Genomic DNA, 17490 nt, shown 5'->3' with positions numbered 1-17490 from the left:
AAAAGATGGATATATTTTAAAATATTTTTAAATTTCCCTTATTTTATTACCCCACTCACAAATTTTATCATTATATATAATTTTTTAAATAAGATAACTTTAATATTTGTATTATTAATTGTTTTATTATTTCTTAATTTTTAAAAATATTTTTATCTTAATTTTTATCCTATCATATTTATTCATTTATTTAGATTTTCGTCCCATTCTTTTTATGTTTCCATAAAATACAATGTTAAAATTTAACGGTCGGTCCACCGAGATAGGCTGTTGAACCGTGAACCGGTTCCTTTTACGGGCCACGCGCCGGTTCGCCTATTTTAAACGACAGAGCAGATAAAAATACAGGGACAGCGAAAAAAAATCTTTGGTCTCCCCAGCCACCGCTGATGTGAGTGTTCTTTACGTTCAAAACAGCATATATTATGCTCTTTTCGCTGAGTTACAAGGGATGTTTGGTGAAATCTCAGTTTCTTCTGACTCTGTTTTCTATGTATATTGTGCGGTGTGAATAGAACTGGTGGTGACAATCATGGTATATGCGCAAATGGGTAGCTTTATTTTGCAAGGAATCGGATGTTTCTCTTCGAATTGCAACTGGAATACATCTTCATCACTTGGGTTTTCAGTTTCTTGGAGACCCAGTTTTGGTGTTGCAGTGAATGCGCGAAGACCCAACTGTATTACAGTTAATACTTTGTTGAGAGAAGAGTCTAATGGCAGGTCGGCCGATAACGGGCTTCTAGACAAAGAGCTTGAGTTCAAGCCTTCATTTGGTGAGTATTTGAAGACTATGGAGTCTGTTAGAACTGGCAAGGGGAAGAGCCAATCACGGAATTTAAATAGGTCTAAGAGTAGTTCAAGAAGGGGAAAAGGTGTTCTGAGGATGCCATCTTTGGAGAGAGATGAAGAGAATGTGAATTTGGGGGATTTTGATGGCCATCCATATCAAGAAAAGAAATCCAAATTCGGGAAGCAAGATGAATTATATAAGAATTCTGGTGGTCGAAGTGCCCGGGGCTTGGTTCAAGATGAACTAGACTTGGGATGGAAAAATGATGATGAAAATTCCTCTGAAATATGGGAAGGGAAGGGGTCTTCCAAGAGCCAAAGGGATGATAAATTGAAAGGACGTGCCTTTAAGGCAGATAGCAGTGGTCTTGGAAGCAAAGGAATGCGGAAAAGACATGAGATGAATGGGGCTCAAGTCAAGAAAGTAGGTGATGAAAAAATCGGTATTAAAAAGGGAAACTTCAATAAGAGCAGGAAGGGTTTCCTTGAGAAAGGTGGTGATGACATTTTGGAGATAGAAAGGGCTGCCTTCAAAAATTTTGAGGCATTCAATGACATTACAGTCAAGAAACCTGTTTCAAAGATGGAAATGGAAGAACGAATCCAGAAGCTAGCAAAGTTGTAAGTATTCTACATTTTGATTCTATACTGTACAAATATTGGATAAGTATTTTTTTTTTTCTTGCTAAATGAATTGTCTTATATTTGTTGATGAGCAACAATTTATCACAAATTTTATGGTTGGTGTGCCTTTATAAGACATATTTATTTATGAATATTTCAATCTTCTTGCACATAATTGTATTGCTTAATCTAGGATTTTATACTGGAAGATTTTCTGATATATCAAACTGTTTGGTTGTAATTCTAGTCCTTGCTGTAATAAGATGTAATCCAGTTTGCAAATAAAGAATATAGTGGAGCAGAGGAAGGTCATTATACTGGAGGATGCATTCCATTATATTTTTGCTTATGTAATAATATGTGTGTGTACAAGATGTTATTGGTCATTTGTGCTTATGTCGTATGCTTGTATGCAAGATTTTATCTGCCAGTTGTATTGTTCACATGTAGAAGTGCCAATTTGTTTTGGCCCATTTAGCCGTATTTTGTTGGTCCTCATTTGAAGGTGCAATTTTGCTACTTGTATCATTCATACAAAATGTTGAGTTACTTGGAGACAGGTCTTGTCAAAGGCATTTTGTACATGGGATATTGCCAGATGAGGGTTGATGTGTTCACTGATTCTGGTCTATTACTGATAGGTGGTCTACTATCATTTATTGTGCCTCTGTTGGTGGTAAAACCTGTAACAAGCTAAAATGAGAAGCAACATGTAGTGGAAAGGTCAAGTGCAAAAGCTGAGTTTCCCCTAGCCCCCATAGGACAAGGGAAAGAGACAACCCGATTCCTGGCTCCAACTACTTTGTGTGATAGGTGCACACACACACACACACACCAACTTAATGGGCACTTTTGAGTGTGCACTTCTATTATTAAATACATGCAACAGTGTAATTTGAATCTTTTTCTTCTCATGCACACACACACGTGTTTAGGATGAGGATTGATCATCTAGGACACCATGTTCTTTTTATGCTTCTCCATTGCTTTCTATATACTTTTTCCTTTTCTCTCTTACCCTCTTACCTAACCAGTATATTCAAACCATCATATTGCCAGATTCTGACTTGTTTTTACCTGAATTTTTCTGGCATTTATGAGCTTCACAATAACCAGCTTTATGGCATCTGTATCCTAGGTTAGGACCTTTCAAATAGATGCACTATGCTCAATTTGGATTCAAGGTTTCTGCCCACTCCTTAATACATAAAACCTCTGATCAATTAATCAAAAGAATGACATATATAAGTAATAAAAATTGAGCAAATATTTTTTGGAAAAGAATAAGGACTTTGGAATTGATATTTTTTTTATTTGAATTCATAGTTGCATGTGCTTGGAGGCAATATTTTTGGATATATCACATATTCCATTGGTTATATTGCTTATATGTGTATAAGAAAAAATGCATTGAGGATTTGATATCACAATATATTGCAATATGTCTTATCATACATACATACATATATATATCCACTTTTTTGTTTATTGGAGTTTTGAAATTAGTGATATATAGCTTAATATATTGCCATTTTAATGATTAGACTGGCTTTACAAGCATGCACAATGTTTTTAAAATTATTTGTATCATTACTTCCAGTTTCTTATATATATCCACTTTTTTGTTTATTGGAGTTTTGAAATTAGTGATATATAGCTTAATATATTGCCATGTTAATGATTAGACTGGCTTTACAAGCATGCACAATGTTTTTAAAATTATTTGTATCATTACTTCCAGTTTCTTCATAATTTTGTTGCAAAATAACCTGTTATGTCCAACAGATACTCGTTCTCCCACCTAGCAATTCTGTTGTATTTATTTATTTATTTTCACCATTTGTCTAATCTGCATCCTTCTAAATTCTGTCTTTCTCAGTAGCTACTTGTTATTTCCTCCTTTCATACTGAAATGAACTATTTGTTTGAGGTGAAACTTGTATTATTCAGGATTAGTGTCACTTGGGTCAGAAATTATTATAAAATTTGAACTAGGATTCTGTCCTGCTGGGACTCCTGTTATATCATCTAAAAATGAGATTTTTTTGTGCAGAAAATGCATAAGTTGTTTCTTTGATAGTTGATATATTGGATTGAGGAAGATCTGACACATTTTGATCTTTGTCTATCTCTATCTGCATTGACACATTGATCTTAAGATTTCACTTTTATTGCACATTGGTTTTAGTTTTAGTTTTCTCAAGGTCTGATTTATGTTAAAGTAGTTTATTTTGATAGGTTGAATGGCGCAGACATTGATATGCCTGAGTGGATGTTCTCTAAGATGATGCGAAGTGCAAAAATAAGATTTACAGATCACTCTATTTTGAGAGTTATCCAGATATTGGGTAAGCTAGGAAATTGGAGGCGGGCGCTGCAAGTCCTTGAGTGGCTTCAATTGCGTGAACGCTTCAAATCCCACAAGCTCAGGTATTTTTTTTTATCTAGTTTCTGTTTGGTAAGATGAATGTTATATAAAACCACCTTTTCCCCTGAAATAAGTGATTATGGAAATAAGACTTCAGTTAAAAAAAGTTTGTTTGACTTATCTTTCTAATGATGATGATGATGTTCTAAGATTGGCTCAACTATAAGCAGTAAAATTATGTCATATTCTATATCATGTACCAGAATATGCTTGAATGCAGCTATCAAATTTGAATGGGGTGTGTTACAATCAGAGGATGGATCTCGGATTTGCTAGAAAATAGTATCAGGCCTTGTATTGAGGACATTAAATGCTATTTGTTTAATTTGACGTAGCGGCAATTGCAGTGAGGGTTTTATTGATACGAGGTCACAATGGTAGATGTAGAGAAAATATTGTCGCAGATACTGAGTGTAGTTGATAGGGGTGAAATTAATTATTTCATAGTGCTGGTAGTGGCAGCAGGCAATTTTTGAGGTAGCAATGGCACAGATCAGGTTGTGGTAGTTCTGGAGTTGATAATGGGAGTTAAGCTTGATGGTGGTGCTGGAAGAGAAGATGGTAGGGATGTTGGTGGTTGAGGGCTGATGGGGCCACTGACTTTGCCCTGCTGATAGGGCCACTGACTTTGCCCTGCTGATGGGGCCACTGACTTTGCCCTTGGTTATGAAAATTTTGTATGGTGTTGAAGTTGTATCAGTGAAAATGGAAGTTTAGTAGTCTTTGAGGTAATGGTGCTAGTAGAGGAGATGGTGAGGACCAACTGGTGATGGCGCCTATGATAGGCGAGGGAGCTAGTGGGAACTGGTGAATGTTTATTCTATAACTTTTCTCATTGTAATTCTTCAATGGGTAAATATTAATAAAACACTTTCTGAAATGCTCCTCTGGGGAAGCCATTGCATCGACTTGTACTTATTTATCAGTTTTTGTGTTGTACATGGTTGAGTGGTTGATCAAATTTGAATCCACTTGCTCTCTGCATAAACCGATCAATGGTTAGTCTTTTTGCCAGCACTGTTGTCCAAACAAAACAACCCACCTTTATAGGAGTCTTACAACTCTAAGATCTCCTTCATTGAGAAACCATCAACTGTCCTGCACAATATGTTCTGTAAAAGAATTTAAAAGTTCTTTAGTCAGTATCTGTTGCGAAGTCTTCTCTGCTGAGCACACCCCCACTTGATGGATATTCTATAAAAAGTAGAATACCCCCTTGATCTCCCATCTTGGAAGCCCCTAAAACTCTAGAGAAGCAGCGATCAAGAGAAATCATGTAAGATAGTGAAAACTCTAGAAAAGCATGGAACTTGAAAACTGGTTTATCTACCAACAAGCCAAAAGTGCAGATTGAACATATGTAGATGGAGATTGAGCATTAAAAGGCTGGGATAGCGGCTAAGGGATTTACTTAACATATCAATTCTTACTAGACTTTTGCTCCTCATTGAAAAAATTGATCATTGTAAACAACAGGATGTATATTTCCTGTGTGTTACAATAGCCAGGTTAGGGAAATAAATTTTTGCTTGTCTCAAGGAAAGTGTCTTGGATTTGTTGAAGGAAGCTGGGATGTTAGGATGTTAATCTGCTGATATTCCAGTGGAGATCAATTATGAGTTTGGCTATGAAGGTGCTAATGATCTAGGTTTACTCAAGCTTGGTAGGAAGAGTTTATAGTTTTCCACTAATAGGCCTGTATTGCCTACGTCAGGGGTGTCAAAAGCTGTCTTATGCATTCCTCTGCTGCTTGTCATTTGGAACAGTATATGTTGTCATGTTGAATGAAGAACTATCTTGGTTATGGAATCCTGTTTGTGAAGCATGTTTATATAAGAGTGGAGGCTTTTACGATGTGGATTGGATTGATTTTGTTTATCATAAGAGGACCACATGTACATCAGGTATTTTACTTTCATAGGTGGCAATTTGGTAACTTGCCAGAGTAAGAAGAATTAGTTGTACCAAGTTGAGTTCTGAATAGGGTTTTGAGTAATGGTCTAGGATGTCTAAGCTAACTTGGTCAAAAAGTCACCTCAGGTGCCTGTAGAGGCTTACCTGTTTTTAAGTTTGTATCATGACAACTAGGCATATTGATATAATTCTTAATTTAGCATGACAATAGCATTAAGCTCATAGAGATGGACTGGCTTCATGAAGGAAAAACTTAAGTTTGAACAAATTTGTACTGCTTTTGCAAAGATTGAGAATCAACTTATAGATGTTTTTAATAAAGGGGTTGTTAGTCATATTTTTTTGGGGTTTTAGACAATTGTGGCATGTGCAATATGCATGCACCAACAGAAGCAAGTGTTGAGAAGAAGTGGACAATTATGTTTGTAATCCTTCTATTTTTCTTATATAGAAAAAAGTGCTCATTATGGTGAGGACAAATATGGAAGAATGGTAGGCAATTTGTTAGTGCTGTCACTTGTAATCTTGGGCTTGGAGAGTACACCTGAAGGAGTAGAGGATCGAGGAAAGCTGACTCGGGTGGTTGCATTATATATTTGCAGATCATTTTTTCATTCTTTCTTTGCTGTCTACACACTTGAAAAATTGGCCATCCATTTTCTTACCTTTTTTCCCCTTACTTATTTTTGTTATATGACCCAAGTAATTTCTTGTTAGTACTTGCCTGGAAATTTTAGAGACAGACTGAGTTCTACCAGAAAGCCAATGCTCCCTGCTCATCAAACTGGATAAATATTTTTTCTTGTCTCCCTCCCCTTTTTGTTTTTAAATAGTACTGCTTACTTGAAAACCCTATCTTGTCTTATAACAACTTTAAAAAATCATGGTCATTTTAATATTGTATGTGACTTGATCGTTCAATTATTGATAACTTTTGACTGGATTCTTCTTTATAATCCAGATACATTTACACTGCTGCACTGGATGTACTTGGAAAGGCAAGGCGACCTGTGGAGGCACTTAATGTATTCTATGCAATGCTGGTAATGCACATAAATTTTCATTATGGAGGCATTCTCCTTACTCACTGTTACATTCTCCTAACTGTTAATGTGCACCTTAATGTAAGTAGGGAAAAAAAGAAACCTTGACTAATGCAGTGACTGATAGAACTCGATATTTTGTGCTAAGAATTTTAAGCACCAAAGACGTATGTGCAGAAGTGGAATACTTAAGTGTAAAGTATCATTTTATCTCAAAATTTTGAAGTGTCAATTACTAAGTGGCCTGCATCCAGCCATCCACTGTTGTGCATTTGGAATGGTTTTACCTTTACTCCGTAAAATCTTCTTTAAGTGCTAACCAATTGTGTGTTACTGAATGAATCAAATGGGCAGAACCCCTAATATTGTAATTTTTAGCCTCTAATTTGATTATCAAACAGGTTGTAACTCCTTTTCATTTTTTTCTATTTCTTTTTAACTCCAGCAACAAATGTCCTCGTACCCCGACCTAGTAGCCTATCATTGTATTGCAGTCACTCTTGGACAAGCAGGACATATGAAGGAACTTTTTGATGTGATTGATTGCATGAGATCTCCTCCCAGGAAGAAGTTCAAGACAGGGGCACTTGAAAAGTGGGACCCGCGGTTGGAACCAGATATTGTTGTTTACAATGCTGTGAGTAATATCTGTTTGCATTCCATGGTTGGGAAATAATGATCTGAAGTCGTAATGCTGATCTTTACCTTTAGAACCTTATACATGACACTTGATCTCGCTATCTTAATATTTTTGTCCCTTCACATTTCCCACATCAGATATCAGCTTGATTAGTCTGTTTTTCATCTAATTCATCACACATTTGTGAAGATAGAAAATATATGAATGTTTTACAAGTTGCTAAATCTGTTTGTTATATGATCTGATGTTTATGGTTAATTACGTAGAAGGCTCTCCTTTGGAATTTGTCTGATGGCTTTACATTCACTCCATCTGCATGCATGCTTTTGTGTGTTTTTGTTTTTATTAATTCCATCTTTTTTTCTTTTATTGTTCTCTGGTTTCCCCTGATGTGTATATGAAGTCATTAAAAATTTTCTCTACATGGTATTGCATTTGGATGAATTAAGGAGGTGTTTAGGTATTCCTAGAGATAAACTAATTTAAATGCTGCTTGCATAGTGGACGGAATGATGCCATTTTACTTTGTTATATAATTTGAAATGCATTTATTTCTATTATCCACAGGATCATTTTATGGTTTAAGTCAGGGTGAATGATATGCCCTTTTTTGCCACCAATTGAAAACTGGCCTCAATTGATAGAGGTTGTGTCAGGTTGAAAGCTGGTTTGTTGTAGGACTACCCAAGAAGGTTGCTTGCAATCACATAAGGGTGGACTACGGATCCACTCTTTCAGGGTATAAGGAGGGGATGAACAATTAAGGTTATGGTGATGACGAAGCAAAATAAAAGCTATAACAAGAAAGAGAAAATGGAGAAGAAAAAGATAGAAGAAAACACCTTATAGTCTTACTAAGGTCTTCTAGAACTCTCACCTAGAAGAAAAGAAAAAAAAATAGAAAAATCTTATAGAAAAAAGAACAGAAAAATCTTATATTCTCACAAAGGCCTTCTAGGCCTCTCACCTAGAGGAGGAATTAATGGAGTTTCACTATAGAAGCATGCAAGGATACAATTTTTTTTCATTCATCTTTGTCTTTGTTTTACATCAATGAACCTTAATTCATAGGCTTTACAAAATTCCAAAGAATTTAAAATTTTACAAGAAAGAAATGCAACTTATATTGTGACTTATTAGGATTTTAATTCTTTACTAAAACTCCAAAACCTTCCAAGTGATGGAGCTAAAACATAGAATAGAAATTTTTTAGAGATTGGAAAGTTTAAAAGTTATATGAAGTCATTGGAGTAACTTAGGACTTTATGTGTTCCCTTTTCTTCATTTTGTGGGTGAATTTTAAAGAGCTCATCCCATCACTGTTATAAAACAATCTCAAACCTCAATTATTCTTTGATAAAGTTGATCTTAAGTAGCTTTGATGAACTTTTTCCTGTGTCCATTAATAAATGTGTTGGTACTCATATGTAATGCTTGTGGATATAGGTGCTAAATGCTTGTGTCCGACGGAAGCAATGGGAAGGAGCATTCTGGGTGTTGCAACAATTAAAGCAACAAAGCCAAAAACCTTCTATCACAACATATGGACTTGTGATGGAGGTAAGAGTTGCTGATTGTTGGTATTTTATACTGCCGGTTTTATGGCCTTAAGACAAATGTAGTACTGAATTTTATTTCTTTGTGTTGAATGATATTCAATATTTATTTGTTTTTGTTCTAATGATAATTTTGCTAATTTTGAGATGATTTTATGGATTTTCATTTGATTTCACAACTCAGAAATACAACTATCCTTCTAATATTCGAACTTTGCCCAACTTTACATCCAAGGAAAAGGGTCAGATGTGACTGATAGCATCTCTATGTGTGGATTCAATGCATATTTGCGAGTTGGCTATGGGTGATTTCAATAAATATTTTTGCTGATTTTGGGATGTTTTATGGATTTGTAACTTCATTGCCATTATCTATTGTTATAATGGGAATGAAGAGCTCCATAGGAAGAGTCAGGTGCTATTAGAGGGTTGTGGGAAGATGTAGAGTGTATTGGTGGAGGGCTCTATGCAACTGCTCTAAAACTGATCAAACTATGGGATACGAAGGAAAGAGGAAGTTTATCTGATGAGGATGTGGGTCTTAAAGGATTGGCTCTATGGATGTATAGCCTCTTAACAGATTTCCAGGAGATGAGCAAGATGAGAAAAATCTATGGCCTTGTGACTTGAGGAGGGGATAGGACACTATTTGGTTTTCTCACAGGATTAGGAATGTCCACAAAAATGGCAATTATTTGAGCAAGCTAAAAGTTTATGGGTTTGGTTAATGTATTCAGTCAAGTATCTCATCTTTCTTTCAGTAGTTGCACTTGAATTTGGGGCTTGGAGGAACACAATTTAAGGGGACTGAACTTCAGGGCTATGAGTTAGACGGAAAGAGGTAACCTTGGGGGGGGCTTTTGGTGAGGTGGACTTTGCTATATATGATCTTCAAGGGATAAGACTCCAGGTCCTGATGGTTTTTCCATGAAATTTTGTCATAAAGGTTGAGAGAAAGTTTTGGATTTTTCTGACAGATTTGCATGCCTCAAAGATTTCTACAGAATCTTAAGTGCAATCTTCAAAACATTGATCCTTAAAATGGAGGGTGGAGAACAGTAAGGAACTCTAGGCCTATCTGCTAAGTGTAGGGTTTATCTCTTGGTCAAGATCTTTGCTTACGGGCTTAGGAGTGTAGTTGGGGAAGTTATGCAAGAGTCTACAATGTTTCTGTAAAGGCTAGTTAAATTTATGCTGTTCTAATTGCTAGTGAAATTATTGATTCAAGGCCAAAGAGCTCAAGGTGTGATTGAATATAGAAAAGGGCTTTGATCACATAAATTGAGACCTCTTGGTGTGATTACTTGATTGGATTTTTTAATTGGTTATCATCCATACATCTTCCAAAGTTCCATAGGATTGAAGCAAGGGGATTGTATCTCCCCTTATCTGTTTGAATTAGTGAGGGAGTCTTTTTCTAGTTGTTTTATTGCTAGAGAGAAATGGCTGGAGCTTTTGTCAGGGTTTTAAGGTATGGAGGAGTGTGGGTTAGGGTTGGAGATCTCTCATTTATTATTCACAGATGACCTTGCATTATTCTAGGAAGCTAATACAGTGCATCTATTGTATATGTACTCTTTCATTCTTTGAAATGACCTTATCCCAAAGGGGAATGTGGAGGATGTAGTGGACATCACTCCATGCTTGAGTGTAGGGAGGTTCACTGTTGGGTATGACTTTTACCTCTAAATCTGTGGGGACTTAATGGTGAAATGCTTTAAGAGAAGTTAGCTTCTTCTAAAAGGCAATCTCTCTCTAAGTGGAAAGGTTTATGCTTATTAGGAGTACCCTTTCAGATTTTTTAATCTACTTTATGTCCTCTTTACGATTTAAGCAATAGGTTAAAGAAGCTTCAGAGAAGGTGGAGGACTCTAGGGATGTCAGAAAACCCACTATTTTGGTCAATAATTTAATCCCTAAAGCAGAAGAGTGGTTTGAAATAAGAAATCCACTTGTTTTTAAATAAAGCTTTCATAGGCAGGTGGTTACTTTAATAGAAACTGATTCTGGAGGAAAGTCATGGCTGACAAATTTAGTTGGGTTTAGGAGGGAGGAAGGTCTGGAATATATTGTGGAGGTGGACATTGGGGTATGGGGGCAGTGGGGGAGTGGGGTGTTGCAGTTGGGGGCGTTAGGTTTGGACTAGATTGTGGAGAATAGATATGGTGAACAAGTCTGGATGTTCTTTGTGGGGAGTGATAGAGCCATGCTCTGCTCAAGGGAGAGTTGGAGGCTATGGGTTTGGGCCTCATGATTTTCATGGCCTGGCTATCATCTTTGTAGTGAATGAGTGAAGGAACAAATTCTGATTTGATGTCTATTTTGAGGAAATTCCTCTTAAGGATATGGCAACAATAGAGATGCATTAGTAGCTCATTGCTAGTGCTTGGAGGAACAGAGTGGTCATTGGAATCTAAGATTCTTCAGAAGGTCTCATGATTGGAGTTCTTGGGTATTTATGAGAATAGATGATGAAGAGGACATAGTCAGAGTGGAAGCTCTCTAAAAGAGGATTGTTCTCTCTCTCTCTCTCTCTCTCTCTCTCTCATTAAATCTTATTATGAGGTGCTTTCCTGAAGGGTCAAGATCTCCCAATTGTCAACGATGGTGCTGCAAGAAGCCTAACTTCGACTTCAATACTAGGTCTCAGTTTTCAACCTTAAAGGAGGTAAATCTAGGTTAGAAATGCAACATTAAAGCATAATAAAAAATAAAAAGAGAGAAGAATAATGTGAACTGGACCTTCAAGCATGTTTGATCATTGATTTGAATTTGATCTTTCTATTCAGATCATAAATTTGGTCAATCAAGCTTTGAGCTTGAGAGTCAAAATCAATAAGAAAATGGGCAGTCATTTCCCTGATTAGTTTGTTGATATGTTCTTGTAATTGCTGGGTGTTGGATTGTTTTTGCGCTATGAGTTTCTTTATTGCCACAATGGTGGTTTATAATGGTTTTGGTGCTCTCTGGTTTAGTTAGTTAATGGCTATAATGCATCATAATATGATGTGAAAGCCATTGAAGAGCAAGCTCCATGTGCCACAATTGGTAGCAAGTGGTCTTTTACGTTCCATTTTACTTCTAGTCGCTTTTACAAGTTTATTTGATTGCATGACTAGGACTCTATTTGAACTATGTAACTGGTGTTATAGTAGGAAAATTATAAGTAGGGCTTAAGTTCTATTAGGTGAGAATTTCAATTGCTAGCTATTATTTGTAAATGATCAACAGAGAAAACAAAGACAGTTTTCTCTTATTCCTTTGTTTCTATTTGAGTAAAAGCTTCTTTGTATAATTGGTTTTGTTCCTTCTAGTAAGATCCTGGCTTGCATCATAGGGTGTTCCATGGTTTTGTGCCCCATCTGATAACCGTATTAGGGTCATGTTGTGAGATTCATCATGGACATTATGATCTAGATGGATGATATGCCACATTATTCCAGTGCATCTGGAGAATAAATATTGTAAGCTCTTGAAAAAATGCCAAAAATAAAAATAAAAATCAATGAAGAAAAATACGGGAAAGGAATTGTTTGCCAGATGCTTGTTTGGATTTACCTTGAATTTAAATTTCAATTTCTGAGTAATGACCATGAAATTATAAATGAATTCTATCACTGAAGTTGTTTATTTGAACAGGTGATGTTTGTATGTGGAAAGTACAATTTGGTTCATGAGTTTTTCTGGAAAGTGCAGAAATCTTCTATTCCTAATGCTTTGACATATAAAGGTATTTTAGAGAACTGCGCTTCTTTACTTGTTTCTCAGAACCATTACAACAATGATTTCCTGTTATGTACAGTTCTCGTGAATACCCTATGGAGAGAAGGTAAAACGGATGAGGCTGTTTTGGCTGTTCAAGACATGGAAAAACGAGGCGTAGTGGGTTCTGCTGCTCTTTATTATGATCTTGCTCGTTGTCTCTGCAGTGCAGGAAGGTGCCAAGAAGCATTAATGCAGGTATTTTTGTTTGCTCAGGTTTTTATATATTCATTACCTAGTTGTTCCTTAGCTTCTATTAGGACTTGCACTAGAACTTCAACTGCAGAAGGTGAATATATTTTTGTGTGCGCTTGCACTTGTGTACAGTATGGCTCTCTGGATCGTGCACTCACTTAAATCAGACCCACCCAACCTAAGAATATGACAAATGGTCAGTCACTCATTTCAGTTCAGCATTGCTACAGTATTACTGAAATGTGATATTGGCTATAGACTGCAAAAAGCCTAGAAAAATGGTTTATAATGTACTCTGGTGGCTTTTCTTTGTTGTTATTGGGGATCCAAATGGATACAACCCTGAATTTCAACAGGCCCAAACGGTTAAAAAATAATGTGACAATGATATTAAGGTACATTGCTTCAGTCTTGCACTTTTGTTACTTCTTCTCGTACGGGCATTGAGCTGATAATTTTTTGGCAATGATATTGAGGATTTTATGGATGATCTGTAGTCATCATATCTGACTGAGTTTCATGTATTTATGCTTGATTTATTCTCAGTTAGTCATTCTGTGGTCATACAGTTTGATTTTGTTTTACATTTCTTTTTGTTTCACAGATTGAGAAGATATGTAAGGTTGCAAATAAGCCTCTTGTAGTAACATACACTGGTTTAATTCAAGTTTGTCTGGACTCTGGAAACATTCAAAATGCAGCATTTATATTCAATCAAATGCATGAGTTTTGCTCACCAAATCTGATCACTTGCAACGTAATGCTGAAAGCATACCTGGAACATAGGATGTTTGAAGAAGCGAAAGGGCTGTTTGGGAAAATGTTAGGAGATGGGAATCATATCAGTAGTAAATCAGATTACAATGATAGGGTACTACCAGATATTTACACATTCAACACTATGATAGATGCATGCAATGCAGAGAAGAGGTGGCATGATCTTGAGTATGTGTATGAACGGATGCTACGCCATGGGTTCCACTTCAATGCTAAACGACATCTACGGATAATACTGGATGCTTCCAGGGCTGGAAAGGTATTCTCCTATTTCTAAACATTACATTTGGTTAGTGCGTTGGATATTCTGCAGAAATATTCCATTTTTGTTCGACCATTTGAACGAACAATTCCTTCTCCTCGAATCATTCAATTGCTGAAACTGGGGCTATTGCTTCACTAATCATGAAAAACTGAAATAATGTTCTAATGTTAAATCTTGAACCCAGCAAAAGTAGGCTGTTCAAAAGTTCTAGTAAATGCAAAACAGTTGTGAAAGTGGAATCACCAGTACTTGGAAATTTGAGTCGATTTTATACCATTAGAACTCACTGAAAATCTTTTTAGATGCTTTGTTAGATTTGCCTGTGTGCTTAATATTTGAAACGTGGGTGGTCACTACTCACTCCCAGTTCCCAGCCCACCCTACACCCCTTCTGCTAAAAAATGGGGAAACGAAAACTGCTGATGGATATAATAATCTCATTTCTCTTCTTGAAAGCTTTTCATGACCATCCACTAACAAGAGATGCATACTTCTCAGGAAGAGCTGCTGGAAACAACTTGGAAGAGCTTGGCTGGGGAGGGCCGGGTTCCACCTCCTCTTATCAAAGAAAGGTTTTGCATGAAACTGGAGAAAGGTGACTGTGCAGCTGCTGTATCCAGCATCACGGGTCATCACATGAACGAGCTGCAGGAGCCATTCTCCAAGAGGGCATGGTTGAATTTATTTACGGAAAATGCTGGTCGGTTTCAAACGGAGAGTCTTGTGGAGTTGATGCATGAGGCTAGTGTCCGTATTGCCAGAGCTGACATGCCAAACCCGGTATTACAGAATCTATTAGCATCTTGTAAAGAATTCTTGAGGACTCATATGACAGTATCTTCAGTATCTTCTGATAGTAGCCGAACAGAAACTGCCACGGCCATTCAATCTGAAGTGGCCTTAAAATCTTAATGACAATTTTGTTTCATTTTCCTCTTTGTATTGGCTATTACGTAGAATCAATTATAAAAATATTAAAAATTTGTGAAATATTGGTGGTTAGATTTTATGAAAATACTATCGGAAAATTATGGGAATTTTTTTTATGGGATGGAAATTAATTAAAATTATTAAAATATTAAGAGAAATTCTAAAAAATGTTATAAAAATAAATTATAATAATACACATATTGAAGTTGTTTTGTTTTTAAAAAATAATATGTTTAACAAAATTTATTATATTAAATAATAATAATAATATTTTAAATTTTTATTTATTTATTATTTTTGTTAATATTTAATAAAAGCTTTGTTTTTAGTATTTAAGAAAGATTAAAATCGGATCGTGGACCAATTATCGAACCACAGTTGAATTATATAATTTATATTTTATTATTAGTTAGCGGCAATGAAAATGGACCTACGTTTGGATTTATCAATTTAACCCGAAACGGAATGGAACCCCTCCTGGTTGGGATAGCGGAACCCAGTGCCCAATCACTCTCTTTCCCCCTCGACGTAAACGGAAAAACCCCTTTCCATACGATCCTCTGCGAATCCCCTGCCAATATCTTGCCGGCGGTAATCTCTCTCTCATTGTTTCCAATTCTCATTCACTCTTAAAAATTTTTGAAATTGGTTCAAGGTATGCCAAGGTTTTTTTTTTCAATCTTTGATTTGGTGGCCGGAAAAGACTAGGGAAGGATGAGAAGATTAGGAATATTTTCCTTTCATTTTGTTTTTTGGTGTTTTGGTTGCAGAAGAAATTGGGGATCCTTGTTTGGTCATTTGTTCGATCAATTGCAACTCATAATGTTGCTTAATAGCTGCTGATTCAGGGTATATATCAAGGTTTTAATGGTTTGATCATTGTATGAGAAATGGGTTTATGTTTTCAGAGGGTTTCTTGAGACTTAGCCTCGTGTCCTTGTTCAAATATCTTTATTCATTATTTACTTTTATTGTTTGTTGGTTCTTAAATTTCAAGATCAAATGCCTCTGCAACTGTTCAACTGGATTCTGAACTAAAGAATTCCTACAAATTAAGAAATTCTTGCATGATTAGACCAGGTTTAGCAGGTAAAACACTCATTTTTGACAGCTTAAATTTTGTTCTAGTCTAAATTAGTTGATTTTTCCTGGAAGTTGGAGTAAGGAGCGTATAAAAATAAGGACCTTTTGCAGATATGTTTCAAGAATGCCAATAGGATGCTGTCACATGTTTGTGTGGAGCCCATTGTTGAGGGCATCAGTGACATAGAATGTTAGGATTGCAACTTGGGGAAGGGACTTGATTTGTTGGGGGAGGGAGCTGATGTTGGGTTGTGGAGGAAAATTATTGTTTTAAAGTTTAATTATAAGAAAACTGGATATGAGGAATTAGAAGTCCATGCATGAAGAAGCCTTATGGTATGCTGCACACATTTAAGCAAAGATATTTCCTGTATGGTTGCAAATGTAGAGGATTGATTAAATGGCCTAGTGATATGACTATGCTATGGTTGCCTGGATTCTTAGCTTTTTAGCTTATTTCAATTTTGGTCCCTTAGATGGCATTGGTGTTGCCTTCTTTAGACGTAACTGTTTGAATTAGCCTTTTAGCTTCTTTCATACCCATCAACATCAATTATGTTGCACTCATTTCCATTGTCAAGTAGTTGATAGCGTTTGTTAAATTAACTTAATTTTCTATCCTTAGCTAAGAATAATTTATCTTCTGATAGATATGTTCATCTGAATGCTTACATTTTTAGGTTGTTTTTCATGTCTTGAAGTTCATTAACAGTATATTTCTATTCTTGTCTTAAATTTTCAGGCTCCATCTTTTAGGGTTGGCTTATTGAAGTGAACCTTTCGAAAACAGGAATCCTTTACAGTATCTTTATATGGATCCAGAGGCTTCACAGACTGCCCGAGAAGCTCTGGACCTGACATTTCACATGTCGAACATTCTTGAAACAGGACTTGATCGCCACACCGTTTCAGTCCTCGTTGCTCTCTGTGACCTGGGTCTGAACCCTGAGGCACTGGCTGCTGTCGTCAAGGAACTTCGAAGAGAACCATTTTCCTCTTTCCCAATGCCAGAAACTCCATCATCTGCTTCGTAGACAGGTTTGTGGTGTCATTTGCTAACTGCCAGAGAAAAGAAATTGTAGTTCACCATTGTTTCAAGCAGTGTTGTAGAACAGGGCATCTTCTCCTTTATGTGATCTGCATTATTGTAGTGACTATACTCTGCATACTCACCAAGCATGTAGGGGCTGATGTATTTTAAGTCTAAGAGCTTATATTCTCCTGAGTCATATCTTCTGTTATGTATTGTTTGTTCAGTTCCTTCCCTATTAGTAGTATTACCTTCTAACACTGTAGGAGGCACAACAAAGAAGAAATGTATTAGTCTCTCTCTCTCACACACACACCAACCATAGCTACTTTGGGAAGAAGACATGCAAGAGCTATAGACAACGCAGGTAAAAATGCAAGAAGCTAATAGAACTCAAAACAAATACAAATTCATCATCAAGAAACTGCAACAGTGTTGCTAGCTCGCTTTC

General features: G+C 36.3%; 2 protein-coding genes across 6 annotated transcripts; both read left to right on the top strand.

The window, feature by feature from the left end:
- Positions 1-269: 269 nt before the first annotated feature.
- Positions 270-14934, top strand: LOC100250871 (pentatricopeptide repeat-containing protein At1g30610, chloroplastic). The gene is made up of 9 exons (XM_002268480.4): positions 270-1413; positions 3655-3846; positions 6720-6801; positions 7247-7438; positions 8888-9001; positions 12637-12727; positions 12800-12957; positions 13559-13990; positions 14495-14934. The coding sequence occupies exons 1-9, from the start codon at positions 533-535 to the stop codon at positions 14906-14908; spliced, it is 2556 nt and encodes an 851-aa protein (XP_002268516.2). The 5' UTR covers positions 270-532; the 3' UTR covers positions 14909-14934.
- A 452-nt stretch (positions 14935-15386) lies between these two features.
- On the top strand, positions 15387-17238 carry LOC100254269 (mitotic-spindle organizing protein 1A-like). 5 transcript variants are annotated; one of them, XM_059740270.1, is made up of 4 exons: positions 15388-15517; positions 15697-15775; positions 15924-16015; positions 16752-17238. In XM_059740270.1, the coding sequence occupies exon 4, from the start codon at positions 16822-16824 to the stop codon at positions 17041-17043; it is 222 nt and encodes a 73-aa protein (XP_059596253.1). In that variant the 5' UTR covers positions 15388-15517; positions 15697-15775; positions 15924-16015; positions 16752-16821; the 3' UTR covers positions 17044-17238. The 5 variants fall into 5 exon arrangements, with proteins under 5 accessions (XP_059596248.1, XP_059596253.1, XP_059596250.1 ...); XM_059740267.1 differs by lacking the exon at positions 15924-16015; XM_059740268.1 differs by lacking the exon at positions 15924-16015 and having other exon boundaries at positions 15388-15581.
- Positions 17239-17490: the final 252 nt, after the last annotated feature.

This window comes from Vitis vinifera, chromosome 10, assembly GCF_030704535.1.
Source record: "Vitis vinifera cultivar Pinot Noir 40024 chromosome 10, ASM3070453v1".
NCBI classification, from domain to species: Eukaryota; Viridiplantae; Streptophyta; class Magnoliopsida; order Vitales; family Vitaceae; genus Vitis; species Vitis vinifera.
This window is presented reverse-complemented; position numbering and strand designations above follow the sequence as displayed.

What these genes read in the sequence shown, in the direction of transcription:
- LOC100254269 (XM_059740265.1), top strand. Translation starts at nt 16,822, where the DNA reads ATGGATCCAGAGGCTTCACAGACTGCCCGAGAAGCTCTGGACCTGACA.
- LOC100250871 (XM_002268480.4), top strand. Translation starts at nt 533, where the DNA reads ATGGTATATGCGCAAATGGGTAGCTTTATTTTGCAAGGAATCGGATGT. An exon ending in TTCAAATCCCACAAGCTCAG is followed by an intron (nt 3,847 to 6,719) that starts GTATTTTTTTTT and finishes TTTATAATCCAG; the next exon opens with ATACATTTACACTGCTGCAC. An exon ending in GCCAAGAAGCATTAATGCAG is followed by an intron (nt 12,958 to 13,558) that starts GTATTTTTGTTT and finishes TTTGTTTCACAG; the next exon opens with ATTGAGAAGATATGTAAGGT.